At 42.8% G+C, this 13,607-nt stretch overlaps 1 protein-coding gene across 2 annotated transcripts in view; it reads left to right on the forward strand.

Moving 5' to 3' along the window:
* The first annotated feature begins 336 nt into the window (after positions 1–336).
* sorcs3a (sortilin related VPS10 domain containing receptor 3a) overlaps positions 337–13,607 on the forward strand; it is a 208,659-nt gene continuing 195,388 nt past the window's right edge. Inside the window, exons 1-2 of one of the 2 annotated variants that reach the window (XM_053328454.1) lie at positions 337–606; positions 724–1,011. In XM_053328454.1, coding sequence (XP_053184429.1) covers positions 337–606; positions 724–1,011 — 558 coding nt within the window. Of the gene's footprint in view, positions 1,012–13,607 lie in introns of both variants that reach the window. The other variant, XM_053328447.1, reaches the window with a different exon arrangement.

Here is a 13,607-nt window from a genome sequence, read left to right on the forward strand (position 1 = left end):
AGACGGCTCAGCACCATGGACAGCGCTTCTCTCTCTGTCTCTCTTTCTCTCTCTCTCTCTCTCTCTCTCTCTCTCTCTCTCCCCTGTCTCTTCCGGACGCACACTCGGCAGCTGGCTGCGATACAGCTCCTCCCTCCTGTGTGGTGGCTTTCCCGACCAAAGATCCTTGGACGTGAACAGTTTCGCTGAAGAGCACCCCCTCCCCAACCCCCCCTCCAAAAAATAACCAGCCGGACAATCGAGGCGTCAGTTATTCCATATCGACCTGAGAGAAAGGGAGTTAAGGTGTCGGATAAGGTCTCCAACGGTCCTTCACCCCCCAAATCTCTGTCAGCGATGGAGACTTGGGCTGGCTTCTGCCCAGGCTTGCACTTATCTCTGGGTATCTGGGTGATGATAGCCGCTCATACCCTACAAAATGTCAAGGCGGAGATAACTTGCGCATCTTGCCCGTCGCCAGTTCAACTTCACCTGGAGGAATTACAGCTGGGTATGCGCACTGACCCGACAGAGGAGCCGAGTCCCCTAAAAAACATCCGAGTAGAGTTTAGGGAACTCGGGTTTGCAAACCAAAATATTGGAGTGGACGACCACCATGAGAAAGGCGTTTCTGCCGAGGATGCCCCTCAGTTCCCTCAAGATGTCAGTTTGGATGGAGTTACTAGAAAAAATTATGCGGGGTCCAGTGAGAAAAGTCACCGCGGCAGTGAGAAGGAAAGAGAGCCCGAATTGGGTGAGGATGCTGCGCTCCGGAGAGCGAGGAGAAGCGGTCCTGAGTTTGCCGAGTTCAGCGAGAGCGGCCGGTCTGGCTTTAATGCAGCCACTTCGGAGGATCGGGGCTCGTTGTTAGAGGGACACAAGCAGGGCAGGTCCGAGTATAGATGGAACAGGGATGAAGGGAGAGGGAATAACCGGCAGGATGAGCCAAAGATCACCAGCAGCACTTTCTCTCTGACGGGGGACTCTGCGCATAACCACGCGGTGGTCTACTGGTCAGGGCAAAACAGCAGCGTAAGTACAACCCTTGCTTTTTTATTTCCCCTCTGTACACATAGTTGTTTTCCACGTCTCCACACTTCAAATACACTCCTTCTTGAGAGTGAGGGTTTTTTTTGAGTAGCTGAGCGAATAAAAAACTCCGTGACGCACAGTGCAGATACTCTGTGCTGTGTAGTTGTGCTTCACTGTTAACAGGTGCACTGTAGGCTACAGATGCGCACCGACGCACACTGTTCCTTAAATGCCAGACTTGTGCAGTGACTGTGAACTGAATTCAGCCACGACCTTTGACTCTCCCATTACGCACGAAAATCCTCCTCTCTGTGTTGTTGCATCTCTGTTGTTGCTTGTTTAGTGACATTATCCTAACATCTCTACTTGTGGCAATCTGGTGCATGACCCGAATGTCGCGCCTTGTGAGTTTAATATTTAAGTTTGTCGTGATTTATAGTCTTATTGGAGGGGGAAAATATGTATGATTTATTTGCGCCGAATTTGAGATATGCTAATGTATGATTCATTCCCTCTTACTGAAGCGAGTTTTTTTCCATCCAAATTAATCGATTGGGGAAGGAGGGAGTCATGAATTATTGCTCAATCGACCATAAATCCTTTAATTCGTTAGATCATGAATTTCTTCTCTAATTGCTGATGCTTCATTTGAATTTTGGGCTTAACTGGTTGTTGAGCTGAACATCTAAAATACAGAAATCATTTGGGTCTATGTATGACCAATATATTATTCTAATGTGAATGGTCGATAGAAAAGGAAGAAAAAGAGGTGTCAGCATGGATGCATTACCTTAGACATTCCAAACGGTGGTGTTCAGTCTTTGGAGGTTGGGTCTTACCCTCATCTGCATTATCACTAAGGAGAAGATGTGTTCCTCCTTGAGACAATGCTGTCTATAATGACATGGGTTCTTGGATTACACTGACTTGTACCATCATGGTAGTAGTGGTGCAAAAGTCTTACTTTATTTAACAGTTGATACAAATTTACATTTATTTTCCCAATCTCTGAAAAAACTACTTTAAAAAATACAGTTTTCACTTAGAGGAAACTAGATTCTTAATTTTAAGACTGTGAAAATGTTTGTCATCAATATTGAGATCCTAACAGGTTTCCCTGCAGTGTAGGAAGACAACACGCTGTCCTTTTAGTGTCACATTACTGTAAAGGTCAAAACCAGGAGCAACCTCATGCCATAACACGCGTAAATCTTTACAGCGGCAGCAAATCATTCTCACAGTGTCGCTCACTCATTTCTGAAATGACACAAACCACAGTCAAGCTCGGTCTGAACACCGAATGGACAAAATCCTACACAAGAGGGCCCTCATAGAAAGAGAATAATGAGGCAAAATGAATCAAAGTCATTTACACAACCATGTAAGCTCACGGAGAGCCGATGGGTTTCACAAGCTTAATTTGTTGTTGTGGCTGCTCTACTCCCTTTATTCTGTTTGGAAAAAAAAATCCCACATATTCAGTCTTGTCTGAGCTGATTATGACACGGTACATGCACTTGTTTTTTAACCCGCAGTGAAGACTGAGGCGGTGCGAGAGGAACATGCCTCTGTGGGCGTGTGTGTGTGTGTGCGCTGGATGGAGAGGGTGAGGGGGGGTGGGGTCATTGTGTGTGCCGCTGCCCCTCAGCTTTAAATCTTTAATAATTATCTTGAAGAGCGATGCCTCTATTTCAAAGTCTTTTCTTTACTTCGTGGGGAAAAGAAATGGAATGAAGCCTGGCCTCAAGAGCATCCTCAAGTGTGGGAGATCTGCTACTTAATCTTCATTGGCTGTTGGTGCTTGTTCTGGTGATGAATGGAGTGGAGGGACAGGGAGATTGAGCTTGAAGTCCTCTAACTTAACTCCAGCAGTATTTAAGTTAGAGTGAGAGTAAGTGAATGGCTATCGGGATGACTGGCTGGTTGGATGGATGACCCGCTCAGATCAGTCACCTTAACCTTGACTATGTACTTACCGCCTGTGGTTCCCTTTTGCTGGCTCAATTGTTTCCCTACATTTCACTACAGGGACTGTCCTTGTGAGAAAAGGGACAGTACTGATTGTTTAGTTAGATATTTAAAACCACTTGAGCCATCCTGGTGGTCTAAGATGTTTATCATATAACCATAATGTCCAATGGCCAATTCTGGCCAGTTGCGTATAATACCCTGTGGTTTCTACCTATGTACCCTTCTGTTCCATCACTGTGTGCTATTTAATGAAGCCAAAAAAGCCAAAGAGATAATCATAATATAATAACAAAAAGTCCTGACAAGCTAACTCTTGTGACCATGCAGAAAATAAATGTTGTCTCTTAGAAGCAAAAATATGAGTGATGGACCTATTGCACTCCGAACCCTCTTAGGAAGGAGGTCAGGTGTACAAAGTGGTCCACCCTAACACTGGAGGCTACTGATTGCACCATGACTCCAACCAAAAGTCATACTGGTTGGTTTCTTTCAATCTTGACGACAATCTTTCCTTAACTCTGACCAAAGACTTCTTAATTTAGCATAAGATTGACTAGTAGTTGGTCATTTAACCATGGCTATCATCATTCTCTAAACCCCACCAAGTTGCAGCCTCCAGTATCAAAGTCAGACACTGTAGAATGCTACTTGATTGAATCCTGTCACCTCCCAATTGTTAATACCATCGATCTCATTGAATCTTGACCACAGTCTCTCTCTAACCCTGACCAAAGAGTTATTCATTTAACCTGACACTGATAATTAACTAAGATTGATCAAGTAGTTCATCATGTAATCATGACCATTATTGTTCTCTAACCCTTGGCAAGCAGCAACCTCCAGTAACTTAACCAAGTAGTTAATTTAGAACATGACAAACAATTGATGCCTAACCTTGACTAAGTAGCTCTTCATTACCCATGAATCATCATTCTCTAACCTTAATTATCCCATACATCAAATTTCTTTTAGAACCACAAACCAAATGCTTTTAACCAAGTAGTTTTAGTTGCCTAAATGAACAATGCCTGATGAACAATGACCATGGAGGTGGCAGGTGGGTAAATTGCTCATATGAATCATTTGTGACAGGTATATGGATTTTGGAAGGCACTGAAAAACAACTTTATCCTGCCAATAGGGGTGCCAGATGAGAAACCACTGATACAGGTCAGCTTTGTAAGGCACTGACAAACATGCTTAATTATTTAGATAGGAGGACTTGTTGGGACTATAAGTCTTTTTTATTTTCGGTGGAACATAACTGATCTTGACGGACTGACAAACTGATTGGATGGATGACATGTCACGCACCCTGTTCCTCTGACCTTTAGCCAGGACAGCAAATCCCTACCTGCTCAACCGTTTAAATTCCTCTGGACTAAATGCCTAGAATATAAATGTAAATGAATCTCGGCTGGCTGACTGGTGTGCTGTCTGGTTGACTGGCCTCGGCATCGAGCATAAATCCACAACCTCTTGGTGCAGAGACTTTCTCTCAGTCCTATTTCAGCCCGATTGGTCGGCCGTGTCTTGTACTCTGACTACCTCTTGGAGGACATGACGCTGCTGTGGGTTCCCTGGGGGGTGTTGGGGGGGGGGGGGGGGGGTCCTCTGAGGTTTGTACACAAGGCTAATGCACTCTCACTGTCTCTCTGTACCTGTCTCTGCCCTCACAACCATACCTCTCTTTCTATCCATCTGTCATTGCATGTGTCTTGCGGTTATGTTGAAGCCTTAACCCTCGATTATTAACTGGGAATGTAGAGGTAGCAATGTTGAGACTAACTGTCATTTATAATATTCATGGGCATAATTCCAATGAAGCATCCCTACAGCAAAGTGACAAGTTCTTTCCTCAAGTATCTTTGAGGCTGTGTAACCCCCCCACCCTCAGCAGTCTTGAGCATAATGGCATTGTGACTGACAGCTTGAATATAAAATGGATAGCTCTTGCAGTGTCTCTTTTAATGTGATCTTGAAAGATTCATCTCTACTAGGAGGGGAACCTTGAGATTTCATCCTAACAGCATAATCACAACGAATACGTTCCTTTTAAGCAAAATGGTCACCGCAAATATCAGCTTATTTTTCGGGTAATCAATGCCACATTTTCACCCCCTTGATGTTTATTTCATGTACTGTGGCACACGGCGCCGCCTTTGTTGTTCTCCATCCGTTTAAGGGGTGGGTGGGTGGGGTGGGGGTGGGGGATGGAAATTAGCATAAGATGGTGTGAGTGTGGGCTCGACTCGAGTGGTCTTTAAAGTCATGAGAACTCACGCAGAGGCAGGTCAGTCATATCTGGCAAGTCATCAGAGCTGACTGTGTGTGTGTGTGTTTGAAATTCCTAAATCCCTCTTGAGAAGCAAAGGAAGCCACACACACACAGGCTTGTGAGTGGTATTTGAAGGGAAGAAATGTCATGCGGCAATAACACACACACATGTACCGGGCTGTACACACACACACACACACACACGCACACATATGTCGTAATGCACATGCTGAGTTTAAGGCGAAAACAATACTTTTTGCTGGATGTCATTATCTTTTAAAAACAGAGAGCTTTACAATGAAATCCAGCAAAAGTGTTGTACTAGAATACGTTATCAACCTGACCACACTGCTATTTGCATGTTATAGTGATAATATACACCATACATACACACATACGTACTTATATACTGTATACAGGAAGACAAAGGCAGAGTTGTGTGTAGCATTTCCAACCACAGTTTCTAAAGTGCAATTTAGGATGAGGCAGGTCTTGTTCCTGCTCACTTTTCATCAGCCCCTCTCACCCCTCGACCTAAATTACTGATGATAATTCATTAGAAATTGTTTCTGTTCTTCCCTCTCTCTCTCTCTCTCTCCGTTCCTCTCTCTCTCTCTCTCTCTCTCTCTCGCTACACTGGTGGTCCTGTGCTCTGGAGGAAGAGACAGGAGAAAACAAGAATGTCATAAATAATGTAGCCTTGGGCCTTATCTCCCTCATCCCTCCATCTCTCCTCAGTACAACCCCTCCTCCTCCTCTAATTAGTATCTACAAATTTGTTTCCCGTCCCTTGTTTTTCTTCTTTTTTTCCCCCAGTGGATGTATGACGGTGTGGCGAGAGGCCATGAGCCACAAAACATGAATGGAAAATCCGACTTAGCCGCAGTTACTTAACAGTCAGGGCTGAAAACGAGGTTCGCTCTTGACCTCCTGATTCTATAAAGCGTGGATTTAAAAGCATGTACCGTCACTTACTGCCTTAACAGTGTAAGCCTAAGCTTTCAAATTTCCATGTGTAGGATGACTCTAATATGTGTGGTAGGTCATATCGAATTTCAGGATACTTTAATGCATAGATGTGCAGATGTTAGCTGTTGCGGAATAAAAATCGTTGTTTGCTGACAAAGGTTCTGTGTGGGTAGCTCGGTGCATCCAGGCGCATCATTTGAAATACAACCAGAAAAATACACTTGAGTAGAACATATCAGATTAACACATTAACATCTAACCCTCATGACTGCACAGAAGAAGTTCTACCTCTTTCCCTCTCTGTATTAACTGGGTCAGCACAATTTTGAGAGCACATTTTCAAACTCCTGCTAAAGGTCAACGGATGAACTTAAAAGTGTCACATATTGTTAAAGCTCTACACCTCTGGCGGCCCCGGCATACACTCGCTACCACATTAAAGAAGCCATTCAAGAAGTCATCCAATCACGATGCGAAGCGGTCCGCCGAGGATCTCAGATCACATCAAGGCGCTAAAAGCTTTGAAGACGCGAGCACGTGCACGGTAAGAAAACCCAGCTGCTCGGACGAGAGGCTTTAAGGCTGCGTTCGACAAACCTAATAGCCTCATTATGTTTCCTGTATGATTGCCGCTGTGGCTGAGGCGCTGATGGAAGCTACCACGCTACGACTTCAGAGGGTTGAGTATAATCATACGCTTGGCCACTGATCCTTTTCAGCTGTACAAGGATGCTGACATTATACGCGTGAGGGGGGAAAAGAGCGAGGTAGAGAGAAGTGCACGTGTGTGTGTGTGTGTAAAGTGGGTTAATTACATTGGTACACCCCAGTGTCAGATTTAATTTGGTTTAATTTCTATTCTATTAAATGCCTTTTTCCCCATCTGGGGTATCCAGAGAATGTGGGGTACCACCTACTAGGACTGTGATGAGAATAGCTTCTTCTTCACTGTCTTCCTCTTGCTGTGCAGAGTTTGAACACCTGGATTGACTTAAGAAATATCGAGCTTCGGCTTTGAGACTTTTATGTCCCGGAGGCACAGTGCATCTTGACCTTATCCACCTTTTTTTTCTAAGCCAAGTGCGATACCTTGTAATGTTGATGTCCCTTGCCATTTTCCAAACATGGGCAAAGAGCGGCCAGGCGATGAGCACGTAATAATGTCAGACCACAGTGAAGCGGTGGACCACACGCTGTGTTTCTCTCTCTCTCTCTCTCACTCTCTCTCCATTCGCTTTTCCTCCCTCTCGCTTCCTTTTTCCTGTCCTTCTTGAGCAGACTCTGACCCTCCCACACGTATTCACTAGGTCACAACTACACATAATCACAGGCACCTAAGGGACATACTTGTTCACATGAAAACAGGCAGACGCACATGTAAGCACACGCACGCACCACCATGTACACATGTGCATACCCTCGATTATTCTCAGTATCACGTTTCACTCTCGGTCGGAGTGAATGGTGTCGTGCCTGGAGGAGGTTGTCATTGATGGAGACTAATGTTGACACATCACACCCCAGGACCTGCAGTCAATTAACACATTGTCTAATTAAAGTGATCTACTGGTTTATCTATGAGAGATTGAAAGTGGCTGTAAAACGGGTGCACGCCGCATTAACTTCACAATCAGGTCCGCTTCTTTATTTTCCATTTGCATTATAATGGTAAGAACCTGCTTAAATATCTCCCATTACCCAAACGGATTGTGTAAGCATCTTTCATTGATGGTGGCAGGAGATGGATGCTAATGATTGTGGATTTCTGTTTTTCTATTAATACCCCTCTGGAGCAGCACAAAATACTCCGGCAGCTGCTCTACGTGACTGAACTCCTGACTGTCCATATTATCTTGGCGTGGAACTCAGCTTGAAAAGTGCCCTTTAAATAAATCATCCCCTCAACCGGCTATAAGTCACCCCCCCCCCCCCCACACACACACACCCCCACCCCCCCTAAAGGTTTGTACTTACTTCCTTTTCAATGGGAACTGCATCACATTTCTATCAAATCCAGTAATTGTCTCTTATTTACGCAGCCTTGATGCTGAGCTGCTCTTAAAATTTTAATGACACCGTAAGAGTTGTTTAGACTGCTTGACGGGTATGGTGCTAATATAATCCTGCCTTATAAAAGGAGCCTGTGAGTAGTCATGGATATCAATGAATTATTAATCCTCATGCTTTTTTATAGGTGTTTTCTGAGAGGGTGGAGCTTCCACTGGTACAGAAAGTACAGTCGCTTTCTTATAATCCTTTGAGAAAAAACACTGTGAATAAAGAGTAAGATAGGCAATGCTAATAATCCCTTTGGTTAGTCAATGAATACAGGTGAACACACTGCATACCTGGCATTTCATTTCACCAAGGCTCCATTTAAAGGCATTTACTCACGCTTTAAATGACCTGAAAATACAAACAAATACAACATACTACCTTGCTGAAAATGTCAGCTCTTGACTGTTTTTACTGTCTGACACAGTCTCAACAATGAGTAATAATTAATGTCACCATTTGATATGGTGGAAAACTCTAAAACCCAGCCAGCATGGCCTTGAGGGCCCCATAAGGCTTAAATTGTGGCTGCAATATGGGTTCCAAGTGGGTTTGTCCACAGTTTCTATGGTGTCCATGGTGGGTTCTGATTGGGTTTCAGGTAGGGCCCAACTGGGTGAGTTACACATGTGGGACCTATGTTTTGGATAAAATACTGGGCCCATACAATTTTCCCAGCTTAGCCCACTTACAGTACATCCCTTATGGGGCTCATACAGTCAGCCTACGTAGGCTTCACATGTGGGACCCACATAATTTGCCCAGTTCAAGCCCATGCCCACTCAGTACCCACGTGACCTGCATTTAACCCATGTTGGGCCCACGTAGACATGCTGGCTGGGAACTAGCATGTTAGTGGATGTTGAGCCACCTGGGAACTGTTGCTTCCAAAATCAAGAATAAACTATCAAGCTCAACTAACACTATCCAAGTTTTGAAAGAGCCTTCCTACTTAAAATGTAAAAAAATAACTAAATAATAAAATGCACTGCCAAAATTGCTGAATTCAACACACTCAGAGGGTTTTGCCTTATGTGGTCTGATATGACCTGTAGCTCCTTGTGAATGTTAGTATGAGTTACTACTGCTATGTAACCGTAGCTGACTCAATGACTCTCTCTACTTGTGCTGCATATGCTTTAGCAAGCATCTTTATCACAGAAATTGACCCCATTCAGCAAAAATTACATTGCTTTAAGCCAACATGAACTAGAACTCCTCACAGTGCTCAGGATAACTGGATAAATGGAAAGTGCACATACTGCTGCTGATAACAATTTTGTGATATGCTCAAAAGCTACACAAGATGAACAAACTATGACAAAAATTGCATTAATTATAGGACAGTTGCTTTGGATTGTATTACAGTGCACTGGGGTTTCTATGTTTCTTTGACACTCATGGAATCACAAGCAGAATGTGTGCCAAACAGTATTTGTTATGTTGTTGTAGCTGATAATTGCTTTCAAGAATCTTTGAGAGGGAGCACCTGGATCCAACAGACAACAAACTGTTGCCGGCTGTAATCATTTTTTTTTAATAGCTAATGCACAGAGGAGTGAGACAGTTGGTTTTTGTTGCCAGTCTGGTCTGTTGTCAGTGGAGACATGAGAGGAGATTGCATTTGTCCACGTGTGTAGCTCCTGTTTACTGTCAGAATTTCGGATGCTGAGACTGCAGTCGCCTTACGCTGTCACACGCGTGGTGATAAATGGCTTAGATGTGTGAATGTGCCAGTTGGTGTGCGTTAGTGTATGGGATGATACTATAGGTGTTAATGTGTTTTTGGTAATGGGTGTGAGCTGCCACTAACACATAGAAACATAATGGAGCACAGAGATTTAAGAATTCTCTGCCTTTTTGCTTATTTAACTGACAAAGAAAGCACAAAGACTTTAGTTTTTTTTCTGGTGATTGTGGCTCAGGAGGTAGAGTGGATCGTCCATTGATCAGAAGATTGGTTTGATTCCCAGCTCCTCCAGTCCACATGTCCCTGTGTTCTTGGGCAAGTTACTTAAGCCCAAATTACTCCCAATGGCTGTGCTGGTGTATGAATGTTAGATCCCTCCTGATGAGCAGGTTGGAACCCTGCGTGGTAGCTCCCGTCATCAGTGTAAAAGTGCTTTGAGTGGTCAAAAGACTAGAAAAGTGCAGAAAAGTACAGTCAATTTTGCCATTTCCCCAGTGGATAATTTGTTTGCAGCAGCTAAAAACAGAAATACAACAGTGTAGTGCAAACATGCTGTACATGGATAATCACACATAGTAAACCCATAAGCGCTGACGTCTCCTCTACTTTACATTAACCCCCTGCTTTTTCATGCTGGTGTAATAAAGATACCAGATTGGCCCCGTCTTCGACCCTCTGTTTGTTCCTGCACTTTATTCACGGTGTCTAGGGTTGAAGTTGTACTGAACACAGCAGTAATGTTGAGTAATGAGTAGTAACAGGCGTGTAACTAAATAAATATCCTTAGCCTGACACTTTTTACGTGCTCCAGCTTGCAAGCCTCTTTTTTTTTTTTTTTTTGCCTGCGTCAACAGCACAGTGATTTTCTGCAGCGTTGCTCGTCGTGCTGAGAGCAGCACATAAAAAGGCAGCATCAATGAGAGAGTCCTTCTTTTTTTATAATGTAAAGCTTTAACACTTTTTTTTTTGGAAGTAGCTGTAATGAAGAAACCGTCTTGAATATTCCGTTTTATTGCTGTGTCATTTGTTGATGCAAAGAACATTTAGTTATCCCCAAAGCTGGCACCTCCTACTACATTTCTTGCCCAAAAGTGGAGGCTTAAACCTTCTAAATCTCCAATAATTCTCGGGAAAGGTAGCCACAGTGCTGCCCCAGTCCTGTCATAGAGAGACTGATAGTGGGCCTTTACAATCAATGGTGCTCAGTATCATTCCTGGTGTGTCATATACCTTCAGGCTACTGTGAAAATAAGGCAGTAACAGTTCAGCCACAGTGAGACTTTTTTTGGATGGTGCACGGTTTTGGGACGGTATAAAACTGCATTCATCAATATTTTTGACATTAACAATGAATCAAATGACCACAATGTGACAGAGGTCAGTTGTCGCACTGAAATCCTTCTAAAGCAGCTTACACCCAACTGTGTACCCTTCTTTTTAGCTTCTCTAAGCCCATTGTTTTATGTTATGGTTAGATCTCCCTGTTATTTTTTTAAGAAAAAAAGCTCACCATGTACCATCTAGCTAGAGATGATGGTATGCATTTTCAAGTTAGCTAGACACTTGACTCCAAACACTATAATGTTGTGTCTGCTGGATGGGCAAGTAGACAGCTGCAGGGCTGCCAACTATAGACTTCAGCTTGGAGACAGATTTGTATCTCTATTTAGTAGAACTGATTGTTGTTCATTTGTTTGGTGGTAAATTGATTCACTTGACCTCTCTCTGGCCTTGTTTAGTGCTGCAATGCTGCAATACTTTGTTCTACTTAGACCATCTTAACTTTACACTGACAGGTCCTGAGTAACATGCAATGAATTCATAAAATAAGACAAATGACCATTGCATACCTTATTAGGTTAACATGACTGAAAAAACATGACAAAAGATTACACATTCAAGCATGGGTGACTGGTTTTGTTGTAAACTTGGAGAGTGAACTTGAAAAGATACAGAATCGACGAGGTTTTCCCTGAAATGCTTGACTTAGACCAGCTCTACCACTTTACACTAAGGACCATTGCATACCTGTTAAGTTAACATGACCACACATGAAAAAATACATGAGGTGCTAGCATGTGTGCCTGGTTTTGTTGTAAAATTGGCGGAGTGAACTTGGTAAGATGCAGAATCGGCGGGGTCTGGTGGTCCTTCCGGCAATTTCTACACTACCTAAACTCTTTGATTAAGTCAAGAAATGGCAAACTGCACTAGTCTAGGTAAGAAAACCAAGAATGCATCAAGTACAGAAAATAACTGGGTGGATAAGGACAGGAAACTATTATCAGAAGAATGGCTATTTCCTATACGTAATTATATTTATAAAAATGTTATGTAGCCGAAAATGGTAGTAGGTTACCAAAAAACCTATTACTGGGGAACACAAGAAAGTTTCAGAGCGAGAGAGGCACAGGTTGACCCTGTAGAGTAGAGGAAGAGATGCTGCGTTGCTGCCAGAAAAGCTGATGACTGAGATCAGTCTGAGCAGCATGCATGGGAATACATGATAATGTATAGATTTCTGTATATTTCTCACTTTCCCCAGTTGCTGTCACTGTGTTCTGCTCTGTCTTGTCTGACTGTGTCCTCTTTTTGCACAATATGATGTTGGCTGTATAATGTAACTTTTTTTATTACTTGCAAATAACACAACATTATCAATACAGCTTTAACTTGACACATTCAAATGAAAACAGACATAAAAATTATTATGATTGCATGATATGCATTTTGTTTCTTGATACATAGATTCTGATCAACAATCACATTTATCTTTCTTTTTTCACCCACAAGGCACAAATGGCTCCCATTGACTCTCACAGTATGCTCACAATAGTAGCCATATGCTAAAGCCATCTCAATTATCACACATTATCCCCAAGGTGTCACAGTATCACAGCATTCGCTCAGACTTGGCCTTTTCATTAGGAAGATGAGAAAAAATGGACAAAACTGTAAAATGTCCAACATGAGTGCAATAAACTGACCTGGAATCACCTGAATTCAACACTAAACACACTGTGGTAATTTAGTAGTTTGGCAATAGAATATACAGCACACCTCAGACAAAACATCCAGGGGGGGGGTGATTCATTTAAACTCATTACGTCTGGGCCGTCGATACAATAAAGCCTTTTGTAGTCCAGTGGTTCCAGCTTTTACAATGAAGATGTTATTGTGTAATCTTTAAAAAGTAAGTCAGTTATATAAAATTTAATGAATTATGAATAATGCCCCATTTCCACCAAGTGGCCTGCCCAGACTCTGGCAGTGTCAATTATCTTGAAGGGGATGGATCTCATTCCAGTTACTATCAGATTTTAAACAGGTCAGTGTAAAGACATAATGGAATTTAAATGAAACCACTCAAATTGAAGCAATGATTTGTTGCATGGTGAGCTCTCTGTGGTGTCTTTTATTTAATTCATTCCATCCAGTTCAGTGCCTTGAATTCTCACTCACCTTTGTTCTGAGGATGTAGCTCCACAGTGAGTCATTATATTCATTATGTATATATACAATCAGCTTGATTCTTACTGTTCTATTATGCTCTGCTCCAACAAAAGACAGACATCTGATATAATAACTCATGGGTTATTAAAGCAACCGTCCTGCTTGTTGTCTTGCTCGCAG

This window comes from Scomber japonicus, chromosome 2 (genome assembly GCF_027409825.1).
Source record: "Scomber japonicus isolate fScoJap1 chromosome 2, fScoJap1.pri, whole genome shotgun sequence".
Lineage (NCBI taxonomy): Eukaryota > Metazoa > Chordata > Actinopteri > Scombriformes > Scombridae > Scomber > Scomber japonicus.